General features: G+C 43.3%; 1 protein-coding gene across 1 annotated transcript in view; it reads left to right on the forward strand.

The window, feature by feature from the left end:
- Positions 1–7461: 7461 nt before the first annotated feature.
- The window catches only part of RAB31 (RAB31, member RAS oncogene family), a 61140-nt gene continuing 43292 nt past the window's right edge, over positions 7462–25309 (forward strand). The window contains exon 1 of the mRNA XM_021527772.2: positions 7462–7568. Within this exon, the coding sequence (XP_021383447.1) occupies positions 7530–7568 (39 nt within the window). The 5' untranslated portion in view covers positions 7462–7529. The remainder of the gene's footprint in view (positions 7569–25309) is intronic.

Below are 25309 nucleotides of genomic sequence, written 5' to 3' on the forward strand. Positions count from 1 at the left end.
AATAATTATAAATTGTGTGGTCAAAACTTTGCAAAACTGCAGGTTTCTTTAAGAGTTAATTTTTCCTCATAAAGGACATAGAGCCAAAAAGGGAATTTGGAATTTACATCAAAAATCCTTTGCATTTCAGGGCTGTTTATACTAGTGGTGGGAAGAAGGGAGGTCACACTCCCAAAATATGAGTTAAACTCATTTCAACACACAAGAATGTTATTCATAGCAGAAAAAAAACAAAAGGGAAAAAAAAGGAACTCTATCTTTTATCCTGTAGATTTTATGGATTGATGAGAATTTCTTTCTCATCATCAAAATTATGAGATTTTTCTCCCTCTGAAATTCCTTTCTCGTATTGTTTTCCTGTTTTCTTTTAGGAGTGCAAAGATCCCTCTCACTGTTAAATCTAAACAAAGGAATCAACTTTAGTATGTAAGACTAAGGACTAAGACATAAGTCTCCTCTTTCACCACTTGGCTTACAATTGGATTTTAATTTCTCCTTTGCAGTTGCCTCATGAGTGTTCCTAATGAACACCACGTTCCACTGATGCAGAAAAAAAGGTAGGAGTGACATCACAAGCTGGCTACAGACACCCTTCTCACTGCCTAAACTATCATAAGGTCAGGATGGATAGGTGCATTCTCAGTTGAAAATTTTCATTTGAGCCTTGTTTGGGAGGTCCCTGTTTGGGTCTTCTGTAAGCAGAGGAAGAACCCATCAATGTACATTCTCTGCCTGCGGATTTAATGAGAAAAATCATTGTGAAGTTCAAACCTACTCTGGCTGGCAGCACACGCTGGGTATGTTTTAGACAAACCTGATGCTCACTTGGCAGGACAAATTTCTGAAGTACAAGAGCCCTGTTATCTCTCCTTGGCACTATGCACAATAGAAGCCTACTTGCTTGACAATAAAACTTTGGCCTTAATATAAAACCCTTTTCATAGTTTATAAGGCTAAGCTTAATTAAAAGGAGAATTGTGTATGCTCTCCTTTCATTTGGTAGTAAACACAGGCTCCTTCACCTCATACAAAGCTAATGGTGGTAAACCAGATACTGCACCACTCTATACAAGAATAGTGTACTGTGGAATATACTGCTAGAAGGAAACAGCATGTCTATTCAGTAAATCCAATTGTAATTTATGAGAACCTCGCTGGGCAGCTCCTGCAGTGAGCTGGAAGGCAAGAAGGTATCACCAACCTGCTGCAAAGACTGCCTGAATTTTGAGGTAGAGATCTCCAGTTATCACTCCAACCACACAACCGATAGTTGGGTGAAGCTGATCTTCACATTCCCTTTTCAAGCAGCAAGTAACAGGTGTCACCTATGCCAGAAGCATGAAAGCAACTGAGCAAGCCAATGTCAGCATCACCAAAAGTAAACTGAGACAGTTCTTGTCATCTCCAGGGACTCATTCAGGACAATCATCATGCTGTCTTTACAAACTGTTCTCAAAACTGGTAGCCCAAAATGATGACCTGCAAAACAGAACATGTTACAAGAGCTATGGAAACATCAAAATTGCAACCTTGAATATGCCCCAGTCAGTGACCCCCTGTTTTGAACCATGCCTTGGTACAGGAAATCACAATAGCTTTTTGTTTGGATTGGTGTTTACACTGCAAACACCTGCATGGTCAGGCATGGTTTTGTATAGAATGATACATGACAAAGGACTCGTGCAGCCTTGAGGGCTCACATCAGTGTTTTCATAAGGTTCATGTGGAAAATGAGTTTAAGAATAAGATACAGAGCTTTCATCAAGAACTGAGTGTATGAATTCATACAGTATAAGGAATGTACAGGATGCAGCAACTGGATTGATTTTGCTGCACTGATTCCATAAAATCACATAGGTGATTTCAATCTCAGCAGAAAGAGCTCTGACTTGACTCCTTTATGCCCTGATGTCCAGCCTTAACATTTGGTGTTGACTGGCTGTCATGGTTTAATCCCAGCTAGCAACCAAGCCCCAGGCAGGCACTCACTCTCTGTCCCACCAGTGGGATTGAGGAGAGAATCAGAAGGGTACAAGCTGGAAAACTCATGAGTTCCCATAAAGACCATTTAATAGACAAAGCAAAAGCTGTGCACACAAGCAAAGCAAAAACGGGAATGAATTCACTGATTCCCATGGGCGGGCAGGTGTTCAGGCTCCTCCAGGAGAGCAGGGCCCTATTACACATGGCAGTGACTTGGGAAGACAACCTTCATCACTCCAAATGTCCCCCCCTTCTTCCTTATTCCCACACTTTATAAACTGAGCATGATGTCATATAAATATCCCTTTGGTCAGTTGGTGTTGGCTGACCCAGACATGTCTCCTCCCAGTTTCCCATGTGCTACCAGCCCCCTCCCCATCACGGCAGTATGAAAAGCGGAAAGGGCCTTGGATCTGTGTAAGCCCTGCTCAGCAATAACAAAAACATGTCTGTATTACTAACCCTGATAATTTGTGTTCAGCAAAAATCCAAAACACAGCCCCATCCCAGACATTGGAAAGAAAATAACTCTACCCCAGTCAAATACAGTCCACTGGCCAATTTACTTAGCAATATGGACAAATAATCTGTTGTATCACCAAATCTTGACTTCTGCTTTATCAGATTTTTTTTTTTACCTGTATAAGGCTATGCCTTTAAATTAGTTTACTTTTCATTTACTGCTCTGACTGAGCTTTTCAAAGACTTAGAAGGCCCTAATCCTAGTTTCTGGATGAAATCCATCTGAAGCTAATTTACATATCTTCTTTAATTGAGCCATTATTTTGCCTTAGCTAGTTCTTGTCCCTTCTTGGTGCATAATTTGCTATGGTATTTGCAGCATTTTCAAGTTGTACTACAGCTTCTGTTTTTCCGAAGTAAGCAAAAAGCTTTTTTTAAAATACTTTCCCCATCTAACAGTGGAGAAATGTTGCACTATCACCAGCTTGAGGCTATGGGACATCATTTGCAAAGAATGAGAAGTTTTGCACCACTTTTCACTCCTTTGATAGGAGATTGCCTTGGGGATTAGCAATGAATAAGCAGAATAAACTTGACCCTCTTGACAAACATGCATCTCTACTGCCAGAGATGTCAAAATGTTTCCCAAACACTTTAGGAACAGTGCATCTCTTACAAGGTTCAACAAGAAGCATGCTGGTAAGCTTTACACAAACAATTCCCAGGTTTCACTCAACAGCAATATCAGCGCTTTTCAAAGTTCTTGGCAGTCAAGCTGCAAGTAGCATCTTGCAGAGGTTTACTCCCCTCTAACCTTTTCCAGCAGATTTTTCTTTTTAGAAGGGAGTGACTGGACCATCTAGCTGCCATAACAGAAGATGTTAAAACATGAAGCAACACTACAACAAAATGAAGTAGCAGCCAGCTACATAGTCTTCTGGCATTAATGCTGGAACCAGTGGGTTATAAAGAACCTAATTCACTTTTTGCATGTGCAATGAAATGGATTGACCTTTCTCAAGTGAAAAAAAAAAAAAAAAAATTGCAGTGGCTTAAGACCTGTGTAGCTGAAATCAGACTGATGCTCTTATTTCCACCACGTCATTCCTGTGCTTCTCTGGTTTTCATGTTCCAGGGCTCTCATGATGATTTTCCAGGGCAGTCCTTTTTTTGCCTTTGTTTAAGTAAGCAAACTTTGATTTAGTAAATAATCACTTTGATCAAGTAAACAAACAAACAAACAAAAATTGCATGTCTCAGAATTTTAGGCATTTCATAACCACTGGATTTTACATGGGATCTAGGAGCTGGAAGCTGCTCCTCCCACTCAAGAACAGCTTGCTCAGCAGCAGCTGCTTTCCTTTTAAGAGATTTTGGCAGTTTCTTGGGCAAGCACCAGAAAGATTTCTGTGGTGGCAGTCATTACTGTACTGCAAGTTTGTGTCATCCAAGGGATGCAGAGGCATTTCTTCCTGGGAATCAGAGAGTTAACTTGCCTTCTGTTCCCTGCCTTGGGAATAAGAGCTGGGATGGTAGCCCATAGTAGGAGGGTCTGGATTGAATTCGCCAGTGAAGAGGGGGAGATAACATTTTTGTGTGAGAAAGATGCTTGCCAAGAAATTGAGAGGGGAAGGAACATGGGAGAAAGGAAGTAACTCGTCAGTGTTTGGGACAGACAACAGCAATTTCAGGATCTGGGTACACATCAAGGTCTTGGATGGATCTTTCTCTACCTACGTCACTCACAGAGAAAGAAAGCAGGAGGAGAGAGCGTTGATGCCTTCATAAGCTTACAAACACTGCCAGAACCTCAAAATCATCCAGTTTTCTACCAATACAGACTTCCTAAATACCATTATACCACTTCTAGAGAGGGGGAGACTGAAGTAATAGAAAACTTTTAAACATGGGACTAGTCTTCTACCAGCATGAGCCACACTGGGGCAGACACATGTGAGTAGGGGCAAAGAGAAGGGGAGCAGCAGCCCCAGCTGCCATTGCTCCAGACCACTGGAGGACCACAAGTCATGACTTGAAAGCTCTAAAGGAAGGCTGCTGAAAACCAAATCCACTTGGCTTTGTAGTTTCCAAAACCAAAATACAGCTGGTTAGAAAAAGTGAGGTACACCATTGCTTCAAAACTTACAATTATTCATTGAATAAAATGCTGCAAAAGGAAGGAAAAAATAGAAAAAGAAAGAAAACTTCTGGGATGCAAAGACTTGTTTTCCTTTATTTTTAATCAGCCATTTGAAAACACTGCAACATGACCAATTCTGCAAAAATGTTTTCCTGACCACAGCATCTTGCATTCAGACAAACACAAGGATTATGCCAGTTCCTGGAAGAATGAGCATCAGTAGCTTTTTTTAATACCAGAACATGTCTGTTGTTTTTCTCTCTTCTTGTCTCCCTAATTTTGGGGATACCTTTTTTGTTGTTTTTGTTGTTCATAGGTTCTTTGTTTAAATGAGTACTAGATGTTACTTTTTCCTCTGGTTGTTAATTTTTGTTTGGCTTTTTAGATTTTTTGACTGTACAATAAAATTGCCCTTAACAACCTCTCTTCTGCTGTTTCAGCCTGAACAACTTCCACTGGGTCATGTTTGTGCTACCGTTTTAAACAGTTTGCTAGTTTGTAGGTAGCTAATTAGTCATTAGTTCTATTCAACAAGAAACTTTTGAGGTCTGGGCTGTAACTTCTTTTAGTGAGAGCTCACACTACACCAGTGTGAATTTGAGAAATTTTCTCAGGTGGGATGAAAGATGGGAATCTAACTTGCTTTCCTGGGCAAATATCTCAAGAACTGTTTCTTATTTTGGTGGTACAGAGTCAAGACAGCAATAGACATGAAGTTATGTGGCTTTGAAGTCAATGAGATGTATTACTGTCTGAAAAATGGACAGGTGTCCCTGCCCATGGCACTGGGGCTTGGGACTAGATGATCTTTCAGGACCATTCCAACCCAAGCCATTCCATGATTCCATGATAATGTAATTCCAGTACGTTTTGCTGAAATTAATTCCGGTGGCATCATGTTTCACATAGACAGTAATGAAAAAATCCCAGACTTCAAGAATTACAAAATCTGGACCAAAGGAAAAGGATAGATGACTCATAGGATACATGAAAGATACAGAAATTTTTATAAACATCACAAAACCCCCAAAAGAATCTATGGAAAGGTGATTGTAAACCACAACACTCTATAAAAGAACTGAGTGGAATGGTGTAAAACCTTAAAAAATTTGTATGTCCTGTCAATTTGTAGAACTAATTACTGTTTGAAATTTGTAAAACTAATTAGAAGCTGCTTTAAACTGAACATCCTGAGTGCAAACTGTAGTTTTTCCACATCAGGGAGTGTATCCTGTGTGCTTATTAAAATACTTTAGTGTATAATGCAGTCTTGTGGAAAGGCAAGGAGCATCCAGAATCCTTGCAATATTCTTTACTGATTGATTAAAAAACCCTGCTGTGTTTTGTTTCTCTGTTAAATTCTCCTAAAAAAACCCAAAAAAACAAAAACCAAAAAACTTAATTAAGTCAAAAACATCTCTCTGATGAGCTTCTCCTTTGATCTCTCTCTTCTGATAATCTCTCTCCTGACAGGCTGTGAATACTCTGCTAGCAAGACTTTGTGCTTTCCTCTATTTTCCTCCATGGGGATAACAACTGCTCTGCTCCAGGCATTTCCTTGGCCTAGGATTTGGGATCTCTCGAAGTGGGCAAACATCTCCATCCAGCTTATTGGTGTGAGTGCAGGGCTCTGTGTGGAACTAATTAGTGTTATAATGAACGCCACAACAGTTCATTGCCAAGAAACATCTAATGACCTGGCAGTAATCTCACTAATCAAGATTTTCTTCAATTCCCTTTAGCAATTTTACCCAATAAATTAGTGCAGGGAGAAAAAAAGCTAAAATAAAACTGTAAGTAGAACAGAGAAGCTCTGATTTAAAATATCTGATGGATGCTGTTGTTCTGAGTTACTGGGGTTATTGTGCACAAACCTTCTCCATAAATTCTAGAACCTTGTATACCAAGAGCAGAGTGGTTATGACTTCTTCTTCATTGATTTCAGAAGACTAGCCTTAAGCTGATGAGTTTAACTTAAATTTGGTATGTGGTGTGTGGGCTACAACCCTACTACTAACCTGAGATTGACTATTTTAGTCCAAATTAGGTGTGTATTACCAGGATTGGGTAAAAAATGGAATTACTATTTTCAATTATTTCTGGACATAGCAGGAAAAGCTTAAAAAAAAAAAAAAAAAAAAAAAGGAAAAATGAAAGAAAAAGGAGATGGATTCAGATGGTTCACAGCCAGAGCAGTCCCCTTCCCGTGCCTAGCCCAGCACATGGTGTGTAGGACTAAGCATATGCGCAGCCCCCTGCAGGATGCCGTCTCTCACAGACTGTTTTTCTCACAACAGCAAATATTTACCCTGCAGTACAAGAAAGACAAGGAGCTCCAGGAGGGGGTCCAGCGAAGGGACACAAAGATTATTAGGGCTCTGGAGCATCTCTCTTATGAGAAGAGACTCTGGGCCTCAGAAGAGACTGAAGGGGATCTCATTAATACATACAAGTATCTCAAAGGCGGGTGCCAAAAGGATGGTGTCAGACTTTTAAGTCGTTCCCGGTGAAAGGATGAGAAGCAATGGCCATAAACTGAAACACAAGAGGTTTCACCTCAACACGAGGAAGAACTTCACACTGAGGGTGGCAGAGCAGTGGAACAAGTTGTCCAGGGAGGTCATGGAGTCTCCCTCTCTGGAGGCATTCAAACCCCACCTGGATGTGTTCCTGCTTCACCTGCTCCAGGTGACCGTGGCTTGGCAGGAGGGCTGGACCAGCTGCTCTCCAGAGCTCCCTTCCATCGCGAACGATGCTGCGCTGTCCCGCTGCCCCGGCCCGGGGCTCAGCGCCGCGCCCGCCCCCGGCCGGTCCGGCGGCGCGGGGCAGCAGCGGGGCGGGGCCGGCGCATGTGACCGGCGGCGGGGCGGCCCCGGCGGGGCTGGGCCGCCTCGGCGGGGCAGTGCGGAGCGGCGGGGATGCGGAGCGGCCGGGCCCCGGGCAGATGATGGCGATACGCGAGCTGAAAGTGTGTCTGCTTGGAGTGAGTAAGGGCGACCGGCGGGTCGCTTGCCCCTTCCTTTCCTTCCTCTCTCGCCTCGCAGGTGGGGGCTGTGGAGCCGGGGTGCTCGCTAAGCCGGGGAACGCTTCCAGCCTCGCTGTCCCGCTTCCCGGGGGACGCCGCGTCTGGCGGTCCCGGGCGGGGCGGGGGGCTCGGCCGCGCAAAATTCCTCCACGCCGAAACTTGGCAGCCGCGCACCGGGCGGGGGGAGGCTTTGGGGCTTCTTGCTTTTGTCTTGTTTCTTTTTAAAAGTGAGCAGGGCGTAGCGGGCTGGGGGAGGCGGTGAGTGGCTCTCTGTCGGGGGGTCCCCCCAGCGCTCCCCAGGCGGGGGTTGCCGGCGCAGAGCCATGCCCCCGAGGGCGGTGGCCCCGCGGAGGTCTCCTTTGGTGCCAGCACCCCGACGGTGCCTGTGGGGGGAAGGGGGCTTGCTGCCCACCCTGGGGGCTCGTCACAGGCGGCGGTGGCCACGGCAAGCCCCGTGCCAGCGGAGGGGAGCTGCCCGGAGACAAGCACGTCCCCGGGACGCCGTGTCGGATGTCGGATGGCTCCTTCTCCCGGTGCTCAGTCCCGTCTCACCGATGTGCTGCTCGGTGCTTTGTTTAGTTCCTTGCCTGGCTTTATTCAGCAGCCCTTCTTTGACTCGACTCCTTACAGGAACGTCCTTTTTGCCATTCCTTTTTTTTTTTTTTTTTTTCCGCTTTTTTGGCGAACTCGCGCGTGCGTTTCACATCTGGAGCAACAATGTGCTTAGCTCTGCACTTTGGCTGTTCCTGCCCTTCTCTGCCCGGCACCGAGGGAGCTTCCCGGCAAAATGTGCCCACTAAGTTGGCACAAACACTGCTGCGGAGCAGAACTGCCTCTCCTGACAGTAACCAGCAGAGCATCACTCCTCCAGTACACAACTTTTTTTTTTAAAGTCAAACATCTCAAAATACCCGGTGCAAGTTCGGCTGCTTTCAGGCCCACATGTCCCCATAAACACTCAGAGAAGCTGCATGAATGAAGGCATTTTAGAGTGAATTTGCTTTCATGCCATCCGAATGAGTTGAAGGTTTGAAAACCAAACACAAGTAGACGTTCCAGTTCTCTCTGATTTGTGTTGACACTTAGCCCAGCAGGAGTGGGTACCTTGCCTTGGAGTAGTTCTTGCCAGGATGCTGTGCCAGGGCACTGGAGAGTTCAACCCAAAGAATTTGGCAGTGACCATTCCTCCTTTCTTGGTTAGAATTCCTGCCTTCAACTTTTAAAATGGCATTGTGACAAAAATAAATGTGGTTTGTACAAACATGAGACGTCTGTGGTAGAATACGTGGATGTCTTGTTTTCTTCTCCAGCAGAAAATGTTGTAATTTTATAGAGATGAAGTGTCTTGTGGTATGAGATTCCTCATGTCCATAATTTATTGATGTTTTGTAACATTAAAACTTACTGGAGGTTTTGTAAGGCAATTTTTTTTTGTTGTTGTTGTTTTTTTGTTTTTTTTTAACACAGGGAAAGAAATCTATAATGCAGCTCTGTGTTACTAGGAGTATGCAATTACTCTGCAGATTCATTAAAATGATGGGGTGGCAGTGGTAGCACTTAGGGAGATGTGTCTGTAGTTATAGTCACTTAGTAATGAGTGAAATATTCCTTCTGTTTTAAGAGGGCATAGTCCTAGAAAACCTTCTACTTCTGATCACAGACATCTCATTTACTGTGGGGATTGATGCTGTTTTCCCAAAAGAGAGGAATCCTTCAGATGAATCCTCTCAACAAGTTTAGACATTTCTAGAGCAGGGAAACTCCATACTTGTCTGTGTGAACAAATGGAGGGATTAGTCTTCTGATCTGCTTGAAAGCTAGATGGCAATTCAAAAATACATTCTCAGATCTGCCAAAAGAAATCTTGACAGTTGTTTTTCTCAGTAGATCCTGGACCTAGTTAATCTGCATTGTATGTCATAGATTCCTTGATAATCAGTCAAGTCTGGCATGTCCTAGTCCCAAGAAAAGTTCTTATCCTTGTTAGAAATATGAATTAAATTGGTTTGTAAGCCCATATCCCTCCCCACTTCTGAACACAGCCCTAGGCTGCACCTCTGAATCAGACAGGAGGATCACTGACAGTTTCTGGCTTCAAGCTGTGCAGAGGACCTGGGCTTGGGCTGTTCCTGCCTATTCAGAATTTCCCAGTGGGAAAAAATTGCAGCCGGTGCAACGTTTGCAAAACCGGCTCCTCCACAAGCTCTGAAGCCCCATTTGGCTATAGAGGGTCTAGATGGGAGGATGATGAAGAGAAATAGAGAAACCAGAGGTGTGGTCCACATTGCCAGCCCTACAGGCCAGTGCAGTACTCCAGGGCCAGTGAGTAGCCTGGAGCCATTGCACTGGAGAGGGGGAGTAGGTTATTGGCTCCTGGATGTAACCCCACATTGCCAGGAAGGAGCCTGGCCTCTACTTTTTAGCATTAACCTAACAAAATGGATTTGGGTGTCTGCATTTCATTTCTTCCTCCTTCAGAGTATCCTGGAGTTTTTAAAACTCTCTGTGGGTGTCATGGGAGTGATTTGGAGCAGCCAGGAGTAGTGCGCTACAAGCTGATGGTTATGGGATTTGTTGCTAGAGAAAGGCAAAGGGGAAATCTGGGGCAGCAGGAGTGGGTAGGAGTGAGTCACTTTGGAAGGAAGGCTTTGTTGATTGCAGAGCTCTGTGAGAAGGGGTGGTTCCAGCTTGCCAGTGGGCTAGCAGGAGCAGGATGCCTGCCTAATTGTCCAGTGCTTCACAGCCGCAGCTGTAGGAGCTACAGAGGTGCAGTTGAACAGCTCTCTTTAGTATGTTGCCACACAAGTGTCCTCAAGCCTGCTCCTAAACGACTTCCTCCAGTAAATTATTGCTGCTGGGCAGTGAGGTATCTGCATGTGGAAGGTGTTCATCTTCCTGAGTGCAAATACTTGAGCGCTGCTCCGAGTCCTGTCTTGTTACCCTTGACTCTTCCTGGACTCTCAGTCCAGTTTGTTTGTTCCCAGCAGTTGTCCCTGTGTTAGATGCCACATGCTTCTGGGTCTGAGCAGGTTTTAGCTGCAGCTCAGTGTGTGTGGTGAAATGAAGAGTAGCTCTCATTTGATTTGCATGGTGTTTCCATGTGGGCACCTTGTTGAGTGGCTGAAGGAGAAAGAAGTGTAGGGGAGCTGCTGTGTTCCTGAGCCGTGCTTCAGTGCTGAAATGTGGCTGGCTGTGCAGCTGCCAGCTTTCCTAATCTGTCTGTGGCTGCTGAGGGCCCTGTGCCTTAGCTCCCAACATTTTCTTTATGTGGGCTGGAGGAGTGATTTACAGCTCCCTTCTAAATCCTGACGTAATTGTGTGTGGCAACCACAGAAGAGATTGCCAGGTTTACGACTAAGGCAAAGTTTCTAGTCTTTGTCACTTCCTGAGGAAGCTTTGACAACTCTACAGTCTTTGGGAGGTGGTTTGCTGACTACCATCTAAAGTGACCTCCATTACTTTTTCCTTCTGTTTTTGTTTATTACATTTTTGTGTTGTGACTGTGCATCAGAGGACCAAAGGAGGTAGGATTGGAAGAGACTCAGAGGTCATCCCTTGTCCCTAAAGTTCTTCTTATTCCTGACATATGTTTCCTCTGTCTTTAAAAACTCATGATCTTTTCCCTGGGGTTATGTCCCAGGGCTTAAGTGCTTTTACTGTAGGAAGTTTTTCCTGAACTTAGTGCCCACGTCTTCCCTATCTGACACTTTTGTTTCTTCACTCTTCTGTTTGTGCCTCTGTTTTCTTGCTCATAAGAAGTCACTTGCTGGCCTGTGTTCTGCTAACATGAAAATGCTGTCTGAAGCTGGTGAGCCTGCATTTGTAAAAGGAGTGACATTTCCTCTGTGGAAATTACACTGTGATACTGAACACAGATCACTGGGAATCTTTTCATTTGTGCTTAAACATTAGTCGTAGTCAATGCTTTTTTGGCCTACATGTTCCAGTGCAAATGGGAAAGCTGCTGTTAAAAACAAAACGGCACCCCTGGCTGGACTGAAGCAGTTAAGGAGCTTTCTTCTCACCAGGTATGGCCTCCATGGTAAGGTGAGCATCCTGCTGAAGACAGTAACACTGCACAGTGCAGAAGCTATGGGCGCATCAACAGCTGCAGGCTGCAGTGTTGTAGCCTAAAACAGAGAGTAGAAAAAAAGGGGTAATGAAAAGAGGAAAAATGTACTGATGAAGTAAATGTGTGCCTTCTATAACTTTGTCCACAAAAGCATCTTGTCTGAGAGAAGAACAGAGACTGCCAAGCAATTTTCTCCCCATGTTAATGGTTCATCATTACCTACTCATTCATTAATATTTTATTATGTAAACAAGTAGCTCTATCATGGGAGAAATTTTGAGTTATGAGCACATGGCTGTCTGTCCTGTGAAGTCACTGGTTTGAAGTGTCCATCATTTCAGCCTTTCCATCAAAGGAGCCCTTTGATCTGTATCTCTTTCCTAGCCAGTTATGTCTTTGTATTGTAGTGAAACATCAAATTACAGGTAAAACTGAATAGTAATTTTAAGTCCCTGGAGAGCTGAAAGATAGACACATGGTTAGCTAAACTGCATATACATCATTTTCTTGGGAAATATTTTTTCTTCATATTCTTCTTTGGTGAAGAATAGTCTGAAATACACACTTAATGTGAGCGCACAGCATTTCCATATTCCATTGCTTTGCATTGCCAATCAAAAAAAGGGTACAAGATACCCTGGTATGGGTGATTTTGTTTTTATTGTGTTTGTCAAAATTGCATAAAAATCCAGTTATGCACCAAGCCAGAAAGGCATGTTCTCGTGTATCAATAAAAAAGTGTATTCAGAAGCCTAAAGCAGCCTTTCATATTATTTTATAAGATATTTAAATGGCTAAAATAATTTTTTTTGCAATATATACATTAAATATGTAGGTAAAGAATTTATCATAATTTGGAATTCAGGATTTCTTGTTGATCTTGGCCCTGTTTTTTTCCTGATGTATCTACAAGACTTTTTTCTGTATTAATTTCTTCCGAGGATATTGTGTGGGCTTGCTTAGAAGAGTAGACTGGAACATCCTTCTAGGAAAAGGTGGTTGTGGAAGCCATACTCTGCTTTCGTTTCCAGCAGCCCAAACTGGATTTCTGAAGAAACAGAAAGAGGAATTTGAAGCAGATTTTAATTTCAGTAGCAGCAAAGACCCAAAGGGGAAGCTTGTTACTAATCATCTACTGGGTAGCAAAAGAATAATACCCTGTGGCTGGTGCTTGTTGCTGCACTTCATGGGCTCCCATCAACTGATAACCAGCTCTGAGCTCCCATCCCATGCTTGTAACTTGCCTATTGAATGAGTCCATGTAGTGACTATCACCCAGGTATCATATGCAGGCTATAGTTTTACTGTCTCTCAAATTCTCTTTATACTTAGATTTCCCCAGCCCCTTGCTCTTTTTGATTTCTGGCCAAAAAATTGGGAAACTTCTTGGTTTACAGTAGTTCTGGGGAAAAAAAAACCCACATTTTTTCTTTCTGCTAAAATAAGGAAGTTGAATGGTGATAAATTCAATTTTTTTCATATAGTTGAGTGCAGTTTTAGCCCTACTCAGTGAAGTACTGCCAAGACAGACTATTTGAAGGAGGCAGAAACTTTGCAAGCAAACAATACACGGGGAAAAGAAAAGCCCTCTCATTTTCATCAGGTGGTTCCTTCTAACTGGCTTAAGCCATACTAAAAGGCTGGTTTTAATTTGCATTTTAAGTGTGTTTTCTGAAACTCTGGTTGATGATAGGACTTGTTTCTAAGGTGATAATTTGATTTATTGATAGGATGTGTTGCAGTGCAATTGAGCTGCCCATGGGCAAAGGCCTTGAGTCTGCTGGGATTTTGCCTGTGGTGGTGTTTATAAATTACAGTGCCAGTGCATTTTGCTTGTATTGAGTTGTGTCTGAGCTGGGTGCAGTGTAGGTGCTGCAGACTGCAAGTGCACATACAGGCTGGAGAGATGTATTCTTGACCTGTTCTGTCTAAAATTTCTCAAGGTAATTGCTTGTTGAGAGAAGCATTTACAGGGAGCTGGAGCCATAACTCAGCTGTTCCTGCTCTTTTGCCTCCCTGCTGCCCCTTCTTGCAAATGCCATTTGCCCAGTCTTCAGGGCTGGTAGACCACCCCAGGACTGCTATTAGTCATGGATTTCCTGGCCACATCTCTGTAGATAAGATCAGGACAGGCACATTTTTTTTCTCATTTCCTGCACTATGGTTTTGAGGGGAAGGCAGAGGGGCACGTTGAAGTGAACACAGCTGGCTTTAGCAGGTTTGCACTGTTCAAGAATGGTTTGAGTTGGAAGGGACCTTAAAGACCATCTGGTTCTGACCCTGCTGCCATGGGCAGGGTCACCTTCCACTTGAGCTGGCTGCTGTTGACCTCACCTTCCCCACAGTCGGGTGCTGCCTCAGAAAATTGAGTGCAGGGCAAGCAGTTTCTTCTCAACTTCAGTGGCTCACCAGCCTCCATTGATGTGGGGGCTGGTTTTGGAGCTGTGGTTTCCATCAAGAGGTCTGATGCTCATATTTTTCTCAAAGTGTTTCTGGGACCAGCCAAGTACCCAACACATGATTAGAGGCACCTTCCAAGAGGGTTGGGAAAGGAGGTTGGAAGCTGGGTGGAATTGGTCTACTCACAAGCTACCTACAAGTCTTAACTCCATTCAGTGCTAATCACACCCATGGGTTAGATCATCATGCCAATGAGTGGGATCATCCCGTGCTTTTTAGAGAGGGCAGAGCAAGCCTTCAGTGCTTTTGTCCTTGTCATGGCCCCCACTAGCTCCTGACTGTAGGCTAAGGGCAGCTCATGTGAATATAACTCTGCAGAAGGTGTCTGGAGCTGCCGTGGGACACGTGCTACCAAAGTAAACCAAAATAAAAGATGTTTTTATTCTTACAGAGTTGTTTTTCTTCTCACTACATACCTTGTAGAGGCTGGGTAGTTATGTCAAGGTCAAGGTGAAGGGAAATTTTTAAAATTCCATCTCAGTTTGTAAGATGCCGGGAAAGGGACACATTTCAGTTTTCTTCAGAAACATCTTGTACGCCCTTTCTGTGAATGCTCGCTGTTGGGAGCACCACTGCCAAAAGACAAATCCAAGCTTTAGAAAGCTGCCAGCGGAGGTGGATGGGAGGCCAGCTGGGAGCACAGCCTTGTGTAAGCACATGCCAGTGGTTGATTTACAGTCTCTGGCCTTGCAGGGCTGTGCTGAAAGCTGAACAACGGGCAGTGGAACAAACGCTTTTTATTTTCGCCGGGATATTTTTAAACAGAAATTCTGGTTAGTGCATGGGTTTTATATTTTTTGCAGGTGAGGGTAGAGAAGTTAAGATTTTTCACTTTTTGTTTTGGCCAGAGTATGTTCTTATTTGGGCAACATGTGGAAGTGCATGTGCATGAAATCCAGCCACTAAATACTCTGTGTCCCTGAGTTATTGTTTCCTCCTTTGTCAGCAGAGTGACAGGATGCTGCAGACGTCATTGGGTGTCCTGGTTGGACCTCTCAGGGGACTATAGTCCCTGCAGGGGACTATAAAAAGCTGTAAATTATAAATATCAGGCTCTTACAGGAATTCACATACAATTATAGGCTCTCTGAAGCAGATTCTCCTTCCATTTAAAGCCTGTCACAGCCAAAATGAGTTATGAGAAATTCCTAAAGTGGGTTTAATTCTGAAAAAAAAAATTAAATTTGGGGCCCATTTAATTCTGAAGCAAACAAAACTTAAGTGTTGGTAGGATCTCATGGTTCATCAGGAATGCTGTGCTTCTGGGCAACGGAACGTGTTTGAAGTCACTTGCATCTCTATCCATGCTCAATGATGATCTGTGGGGTACAACTGGAAGAGCTTTAACCTTCTCTATCTTATGCTAGTAATCAGTAACTCCAGTACTGTTACTATGTCAATTCTCCAGGTCTACCTATTTCTTTCTGCAAGGGAATTCAGTGTCAAGAAAGAATCCTTAGGTCAACATCTGGTGTGTGCCAACAGAGAGAAGCTGTACTGGGAATCACCAGACTTGCCAAAAACTGATTGAAAAGATAATTTCCTTGAATGTGGTGTGGTATCGCATCAAGGTTCAGCTTGACTCTTGAGACTTCAATATTTAGCTACTTGATTTAAGGGGGTAAAAATATGCTATCACTGTGGTCAATAGTTTAGGATTTAGAAGCATTTTACAAATGAAATATTTGAGGTGTTGGTAAACGTACAGTCACAATTTTCATTTTGAGCATCTTCTACTATCTGTGGAAGCAAATAATAATTTTGTTTGCTTTAGGTAATCCCTGTTAATAAAAAAAACCCCTCAAACCACAAAAAAATGAACTTCTTACTGACAGATACATACCACTATAAGCCTCTAAGGGTGCACTTCCACTTTGGTGGATGAATCTCACTGCTGATTAATTCCTGGAGGGATTTAGGAAATGAGAAAGGGAGTATGTTCTTTCTTGAATAGGAAGCACATTATCTATCTTTTTTTTTTCCTTTTCCTTTGCATACTAAATATAAGTATTTAAGTGCCTATTTTAAGAATCATAATATCAACACTTGAAATATACCTTCTTAAAGCTGATATGAACAGGAAGCCTCCAAGCACTTTTAGGCTAGAAGTTATTCATGGTGCATAGTCAATGCTGACTTCAGCCTTTCCAATACTGTGTAGACAAGCTTCTTTTTAGGATATTAATTTTGTGCATGTGCTACAAACTTGGGTTTTTTTTTGCTACATTATCCCATACACCAGCAGTTTGCTTTTTTGAATGTTACTGCTCTTGTGGAAAATCTAAGGAAAGTTAAAGTTAGTTTTTGTCTTGGTTTGGTTAAATGTCAGTGAGGGAATTAAACCTTGTCTTCTAGTGTTAGGACTCCATCAGCAGAGTGTAGTTTATGTGAAGAATCTTCAGAATCGATTGTTCTGTCCCCTTTGGTGTTTATTTTTTTCTGCCTTGGCTATTTTGGTTTATTTTTTTCCTGCAGAGTGTGCTTGAAAAGAATGAATGCATGCCAAGGCATTAGACAGACAGTTGGAGCATGTTTTATATGTCAAAAATGGCAGTTGGATAAAACCAGATACCATAAATTTTATTTGAGACTATGTTACTGAAGCCCTAATCTGAGTAGCATCCTTAAGACTGTGCTTGATTCTGAGCATTTGGGTAATCCCTCTTCAGCAGAGTATCAGGGTGCATCCTTCAGCCTTTGCTGCATGGGCTAATTGAATCCCATGCTTAAAGCTCAGCATATGCTTTAATGCACAGCTGAATGTGCTACTGTGTGCAGAACAAGATAAAATGCTTAGGTAAATTAAGTATTTGAGATTACAATGCTTGTGAGTGTTTCCTGTCATTTGACATTAAAGCCAGATAGGATAGCTGAGGTCTACCTAACTTGTGGCCAGGTTTGGTTTGTCTTCTCCCTTAGGCTGATGTGGAAAAAGACAGAGAGAAAGTGAACCTTTGATACCATAAATCCAAATTTAAAGAGATTGTCTGAAGGAGAGTGGTAGCCCTGCAGCCTAAAATGTTCTTCAGGAATAGTTTATGACCAAATAATGATTTAGGTTGGAAGGGACCTTAAGGATCATCTCATTTCAGCTCCCCTGCCATGGGCAGGGACACACTCCTGTAGACAACATTGCTCAGAGCCTTGAACACTTGCAAGGATGTGCAGATCAGTGGAAAAAGGGGTGTAGATGTTGGCATAGATGAGATTTGGAGGAACAAAGAATAACGGAGGAGGAGGTGGAGTGCTGAAACTGTGAGACCAAGGCAGAACATGTGGGAGCATTCTAAGGGGACTGGTGAGAAGGAATGAGGAACACAGAGGAGTAAAGTCAGGAGCAAGGGAAAGAAAAGCTGAGTATAATAAAACGGAAAGCTAGACAGAGCCAACCAGCAAAAGGTAGTAGAAATAATAACATGGATTGAAAAAACCCCTCCAACCTCTCCCTTGGTTTTAGCCTTTAGTTTCCTTTTAAATTGTTTTAAAACCCTGACTTTATCTTAGTACTTTTTTCATTTGTGTTTCAAAACACTTTTGGCCAGTGGAGCCTGCAGAATTGTTGCTTGCATTGCTTTAAATTCAGCTGCATCTGTCAACTAGTCAAAAACCCTGTGGCAGATGTGACACAGGGAAGCTCTGGTAGGATCTCATGGGCCAGTTAATGTGTCTTCCTCAGTCCCTGTGCCTGTTCCTCTGCTGTCTCTGGGATCTGTGGGAACTTCAGAGTTAGTTCCATGTAGTCCCAAACACTCAGGCTGTGGCACTGGAAGTGTTTAGTATCCAGAGTCTGTCTTGAGGGTGACTCCTCATTACCTTCTGTGTGGCTTTTCCTACTTTGGAGGGAAAGATGAAATGCACTCCTTCTACCTCTTTGTTCTTTGAGGACATGTCTTTAAATGTACTAAACTCCATGGTTTAGCATTCCATTTGAAATGTTCCCAGTGTTTTCAGTTGAGATTTGCAAAGTCTATATACTTTTGACCATTTCTGGTTCTCAGATTTTGAGTGAAGATGAGAAAAAATAGCCAGGTGAATAAAAACTTCCTTCTGCAAGTTAGATACTGGTTTCCTAGTTATTTTTGTGATGGAAAGAAGAGGGTGCCTTAACAGTAAGAGCAACAAAACCTGGTTTTCCTTGAGGGCTTCTCCCTAAAAAGTTGAATTTCATGGCACTAGTGTTACCAGCTTTTAGAAGCTGCTGCATTTCATTCCTGATGAAATCAACAGGAGGTGAACACATTCAAGAAGTCAACTGCTTAAGGGCTACAGCCACACACTGATAATTTCTCCTGTTTATGAACCTGTTCGGTGCAGATAGCTTTAGGTTTAGGAACTTCACAGCAGCACACAGTAAATCCACAGATAAAAAACTCAGCCCTGGGTTTTATTATACCATGCTTGCTGTTATCTCTTCTGTTTACTTGCATGAGTGATAGAGGGGAAAGCACCAGGTGGGTCTTTATATGATGCTGTTTAAAATAATTGGTGATGTTTGCTGTCTTAGGGAAAACTTTACATCCAGACAACAGGTGGAATGAATATGGAATCACTACTAATTGAGGTTAATTAAAGCTAACAGTTGGGTGAAATATTTCTTAACACAGATTTAGGTAAACTTTTGATTGTCCATTTCCCATCCTGCACATAAATTCAGGAAATGAAAACCTCCAGTTTCAAAGATTTTAGGCTTCTCCTTCATGTTGCCAAATGTCCACATGGATGCATAGCATCTACATGTAATTTGCAGCTAATTGTAAATAACAAATAATAGCAAATTTCAGAAACTCTCAACTTGCCCCCTTCTCCTGATACTCCCTGGAGAAGCACCTTGTTTTATTGTGTCTGGAAGGTTGATGGAGGCAGCTTTCCAATGACTGGCAAATTGTAAAAGCAGCTTGCATAAAAAGGGTACCAATAGCAGCTGGGCAGCCTTTAGGCTGCTGATAAAGGAGACCAGCTCACACCTTAGATGGTGACCAGAGGCTGCGGATTTTGCAGGTTGTTTTATCAGCTCTGTTGATAAGCAGAGGCAGAGTTTCTGGCAATAAATCCAGGTATGAAATCCTTAGTTCCTGTCCCACCCTTGTGGTGTTTTCTGACCCGCTCAAGGCTTATGATGTCTGCCTGCCTTTGGCCAGTAGAGACCAGTGGAAGAGTTATTTGCTTCTGGTTGTTGGCAGGTGACATACTCCGTACCAGGGCTCTGCTAATTTGGAGCGAAGATCTGTGGCCATGAGGCTGGTTCCTGTTTGTTAGAGGAAATGTGCATTTTTGTAGCTGCTCCCTGAAACTGCCTTCTTCCTCTCTGTTGCCTGTTGCTGCAAGGGAGAAAGGATTGGACTTTTTTGTCTTTAGGACTGAAGTTTTCAACTAGTGTTTTCAACTAGAATTCATAATTTATGTGGCTTTTTTTCTTCCTCTGTGGTATGAAATGCAATAACTAGTTGCAGGTGGGACAGTTACAAATTGGGAGGAATATGTCTGAACATTGAATCTAATAGGGTTTATTGAGCTTGGTTGGACAAATCTGAAGGTAATTGAGCCCTTTTACAGTTTTTCCAGGCAATTGCTTGACAATTTTTATACTAGTGAAATAGCAAGCTGAACACAAGGGCCATTTTGTCAAATGCTGTGGTTGATGGGCATATTGTTGCTTGTATAAGAGCCACTGCCTTCATTTAATAAAAGAAAATTACTGTTGGTACTTGTTGATAATCTGCAATGTGAAATTATAGTGTTTGGATTGGATTATCAATTTCAGACCGGTTGGAAGATTTTTAATATCTTCTATGGTGGGACAAGAACATAAATTATTTTGTTTTCATATTTACTAGGTGGCATTAACAAGCCTGTATTTCTAAGTCATGACCCCTAATGATAGAATTTGACAGTGAAAAAAGAGTGGGGTGTTGAAGTATGAACAGCAACTTGTATCAAGCAGCAGTGCAAGTCAAAGGTTATCTCCTCATCATTTTGAAAGTTGTAGCTGTTACAATATATGTGGGGAAGGTTCACTTAGGAAAATAATTTTGTTTGGAAAGAACTACACAGAATTTTTTATCCTATTTTTTGCTGGCAAATTGTACTTGAAAACAACATTTGTCAGGATGCTGTTGCTTAATGTGTTTACTTAACTGTGAAAACCTCAGGTTATTTATGCATGTAGTCTGAAAACTAAATTTAGTTTCTCTGATCGCTGCATTGCACAATGGTGATGAAGGATATTTAACCAAATTGTTATGCTGGTCTGTGTGCATATGGCCAATAGAGATAAAACCCCTGCAATCAATACTCATTATCACTGACAATGTGAGGTACAGTGACTTGTATGTTACTTCCCTTAGCTAATTTTTCAACTTCAGGGACAATTATGAGGATTTCTAAGTAGATACTCTTCACACATTTTTTACTGTATCTTTAAATAGGAATTTCTCTGCAGGTACATAAAGTGAATTTTTGTGATTGCATGTGTGTTTTGAGATAGAGCAGGTAAGAAAGGGATGGCAGCATGCAGATATTAAATGTCTCCCAAATTTGTCTAGAAAATGAATCCTGACCATTGGAATTGCCAAAACTCAGGTATTATTATCAATAAAATTGCATAGGCATTGAAGCAGTATTTGTAGTATTAATTTATTTTAGTTTTATTTAGCTTCTCTCTGTTTGAGGTTTGACTTGCTGGAGTGATCTGTGAAGTTGGCTTTTAGTTTATATTTCATTGGTGTAGGGAGTGTGACCAGTGGTAAACTAGGGCCCATTTTTCATCCTCACCTGAAAAATGAAATGGTGAGCATTGGAGAGGTTGTACTTAAGTATCTGTGGAGGAGCTCAGATGGGAAATCAGGAAGCTGGCAGCAGGGAGATGTCATTAGGTGAGCTAGGGTGGTAGGAGAGCATGCCGTGCTTTGAGGTATCCGAGGGAAGCTGTGAATGCCCCATCCCTGTAAGTGTTCAGGACCAGGCTGGATGGGACTTTGAGCAGCTTGATCGAGTGTCCCTGTCCATGGCAAGGGGGATGGAAATAGATGATCTTTAAGGTCCCTTTCATCCCAAACCGTTCTGTAATTCTGTGATTCAGAAACTTATCACTTACATGGCTCCTGTCAGGGTGAGTTTAGTGGGTTTATCTTCTGGTCTGTTTATACCATGGTCAGGAGGATCCTGTGATCCAGTGGTCAGTAAAAGGCAATTAGAGGTATGATTCTTGTTTGAAGATAGCGACTCCATGAAGTCCCACAGCTACAGTCTCCTAAAAGTTAAGCCAAAAATTTCCTCTCTGAAGCATCACTGTTGTATGTATGTGCAGGTTTGGGTGGGGGTTTAGTGGGGTTTTTCCTTTCTTTGTTCATTAATACAAGAAATTAATTGTGGGATTGGGGCATTCCTTTGAAGCTGCCTTTGCCACATTCACACTACCCATTGCCACTCAGGGCTCCTCAAGGCGGTACCAGCAGTGGGAGATGCCTGTGATTCCCAGGGAAGGTGCTCAGGCACTCTTCTTTCCCTCTCAGTCCGTCTCACCTTTCTAGTTCTTGCAAGTTCACCCTGCTGTCCTCTTTCCCTCCTTGCGCAGGCTTTTGGCTGCCAGCTGACTCGAGCATCCCTTCCTGCTCCTGTGCGCTCCGGGAATGCCAAGCGGCCCGGTTCCCATCCCGCGGCCCCGGGAGTCACCAGGTGGTGCTATTGCCCAGTGCAGCGCCCGCCCCGGCATCTCCCATGGGCTCCGGTGTGTGATGGAGCTTGCTTGGGTGGGCAGCTGGCTCACGTAGTGCCGGGGGTTTGTTTCTTGCCAGGGGTTCAGCCTTGAGTCAGTTTTATCGGCGCGAAGTTGTTTCCTGGGACTTAATCAGCCAGTGCCTTGTTTGACAGTGAGGTCCCCCAAAGGCTGGACTGCTTCTGCACAGTGTGTGACCACCCTGTTGTACTCAAAAGCTGCTTCGCTGTAGTGTGAAGTGTAAGCAAGTCTCATTAAGGATATCCTCAGGCTTTGTACTGTTGGGTCCCCCGTGCAATCCAGTGGGAGGGATTTTTGCTCATTCATTGGCATGTGCTGCTCATCCAGAGGAGATTTATGTGTGTGTGACCCTTCAAAGGTGCTCCTCTTCTTTCTCCTTTCATCCTCTCATCTTATGAGCCAGCGAGATTGATACCACCTTATTTGCAGCTGGTTTTTATAGAGATCATGCTCTTACTTGAAACTGTAGAGACAGTTCAAAACTGTCAAAACGGAGTTGAGCATCTTAAATTAATAGCCAGTGCCCCCAAATACCACAATTCGAGCTGAAGGAATGCAAATAAACACCAAGTTCCTTCTTCCTTTTCACCAGGCTAAGCAATTCTCTCTCCACAGCCACCCATACTACATGCTGACAAGGGCATAAGAAATTGATTGAGATTCTGCTCTTTGATTTCAATTTGAAATCCCAGATTTCTTTTGGCAGTTCAGCTGCTGTTCTGAATTTGATAACTTGTGTGCAAAGGGGAAGGAAAGGTGTAAGAAAAGACACAGAGAATTAGCTGGAAATTTGATGTGGGGAAGCAGTTTGTAAATAATATTAGCAACAGTCAAAGGCTTTTATCTTTGCTGTCCACACTCACAGTAGCAAACCACTGTGGTTAGCTTGCTCTTTTTATCATAAGATGCAGCAATTAAGTATAAACAGTGGGATTAAAATATGGATTTGGGTTTTGGGTTAATTTTTGTTTGTTTAGTTTGTTTTTTTTTTTTACCAGAGTTGGTGAGCTCTAAAAATTGTGAAGCAGAGGTAAGTTGGCTGTAATGTTAATTTTATTTCTAAAGAATAGCTCTGTTGTCCCTTTCCCTCCACAGCCCCCTTTCTCATAAATCAAGATCGCTTTATATTCCTGTGCCAGCTTCATAGACAAAAGAGTTGGCAGGTTGCAGAAGAGCATCATGATTTCTAAGTCCTGGAAGAGTAAATGTGCAGCAGACATGTGGAATACTTTGTTGGGGCAATGAGTACAACTCACTCCAGGCTGGGGCATGAACAGATCGAGAGCAGCCCTGCTGAGAGGGACCTGAGGATTCTGCTGGATGAGAGGCTGGGCATGAGCTGTCAATGTGAGCTGGCAGCCCAGAAGATCAAACACATCCCGGGCTGCATCAAAGGCAGCATGGCCAGCAGGGCAAGGGAAGGGATTCTGCCCCTCTACTCTGCTCTGGTGAGACCTCACCTGCAGTGCTGCATCCAGCCCTGGGGTCCTCAGCACAGGATGGACATGGACATGTTGGAGAGAGTCCAGAGGAGGCCACCAAGATGATTAGAGGGATGTAGCATCTCTAGTACAACAAAAGGCTGAGAATTGTTCATCCAAGAGAAGAGGAGAGAAGGCTTCAGGGGATCTAATTGCGACCTTCCAGTACCTGAAGGGAGAATACAAGAAAGATAGAGAGGGACATTTTATCATGTGTAAGTGGCAGGACAAGGATGAATGGATGAATGGATTCAAACAAAAATACAGCAGGTTCAGATTAGATATTAGGAGGAAGTTTTCTGCTGTGTGGGTGATGAGGCACTGGAACAGGTTGCCCAGAGGTGTGGATGTCTCATCCCTTAAATGTTCAAGGCCAGGCTGGACGAAACACTGAGCAACCTGGTGTATTGAAAAACATCCCTGCCCATGGTAGGTGGGTTGGAGGTAGATGATCTTTAAGGTCCCTTTCTATGATTCTAAAGGCTGCAGCTATGATTCTCCATGTCACCAACCCAGCATGAAGAGTTTGGGATTGGAGCCCTAGTAAAGATAGCATAATAATGCCAATTATCTTGGAAACACTCTAGGAAAGACTTTTGTTTTATATAATATGGCATGCATGGATATATCAATGTCTCTGACAAAGTGAATCTTTGCTAGCATTAGCTACAATATAGAATTAGCTGCTCTTCAGCCTCTCTTATCTCTGGCCAGACACATCGCTTTGGTAGGATGACAAAGTGTTTTTGGCCACGAATGCTTGATTTTATACTTTATGGTATGGTGTTGCTTGTGATCTTTGGGTATGTCTTTGACAAAAGTAGGTAATTGAAGAGATTGTAATTAATATTGCAGTCTGTGAGTGAGGGAGGGATGGAAATACTCTTTTCTATCTGTAAGAGAGAAAAGGGTGTAGCAGAATCTTGAAGGAAGTGTATTTGAAACTTGGGCAATAGAGGTTTTTGTTGTCTCTGAAAGATTACTGGGCTGGGATCTGGTGGAGAGCAAGGAGCCTGTGACTACAAAGAAACTGGCTAACTCCAAAGAGGCCTACAGATACCAGGACCGGTAGGACTGCATTCTCTGGCTCCAGGTGTTGCAGATACTGCAGCAGCTATGCAGGCCTGAGTTTAATTCCATAGGAAGATGTGTGCAGGGTGTGTGTGGAAGAAAACCACGTGCTGAATAATCACACTGGTAAGTAAGGGTGCCAAAACTGATAATGCAGCAGGCATTTGGATTTTGGGGACTGGTTGGGAACAGAGGTGGGCAGGGCTGTAGACTCCCCTCAGCTCTGAGGTGAAGCAGATGTTCAGTCACTGTACATGTTTTGCAAATGGATGTGGGCTGAAGGAAAACAAATCTAGAAAAGGGATCAGATGATGTTTTCCATTCAGAGATGTATTGGGTTTCTGTGGCAAGGCTTTGGTAGTGGGGGGGTGTGGGGCTGCAGGGGTGGCTTCTTTGAGAAGCTGCCAGAAGCTTCCCTGGTGTCCTACAGAGCCAATGCCAGCTGGCTCCAGAGTGGACCCACCACTGGCGAAGGCTGAGCCCATCAGTGATGGTGGTAGTGACTCTGGGGTAACATGGCTAAGAAATGGAAAAAACCACTGTACAAGAGCAGAGTGCAGAAGAATATGTGAGAGCAACCACCCTGCAGACACCAGGATCAGTGGAGAAGGAGAGGGACAAGGTACTCCAGGCTCCAGAGCAGAGATTCCCCTGGAGCCCACATGCAGGGCTGTGCTGCCCCTCCAGCCCATGGAAGTCCATGGTGGAACAGAGATCTTCCTGCAGCCCATGGAAGGGATGATTTTGGATAAGGTGGACGCCTCAGGGAAACTGTGACCACATGGAAAATCCATGCAGGAGGAGACTTCTGCCAGGACCTGTGGACCGATGAAATGAGAAGCCCACACTGGAATAATTTTGCTGGCCCAACTTGTGACTT

Source organism: Lonchura striata, chromosome 1, assembly GCF_046129695.1.
Source record: "Lonchura striata isolate bLonStr1 chromosome 1, bLonStr1.mat, whole genome shotgun sequence".
In the NCBI taxonomy this organism is placed as follows: domain Eukaryota; kingdom Metazoa; phylum Chordata; class Aves; order Passeriformes; family Estrildidae; genus Lonchura; species Lonchura striata.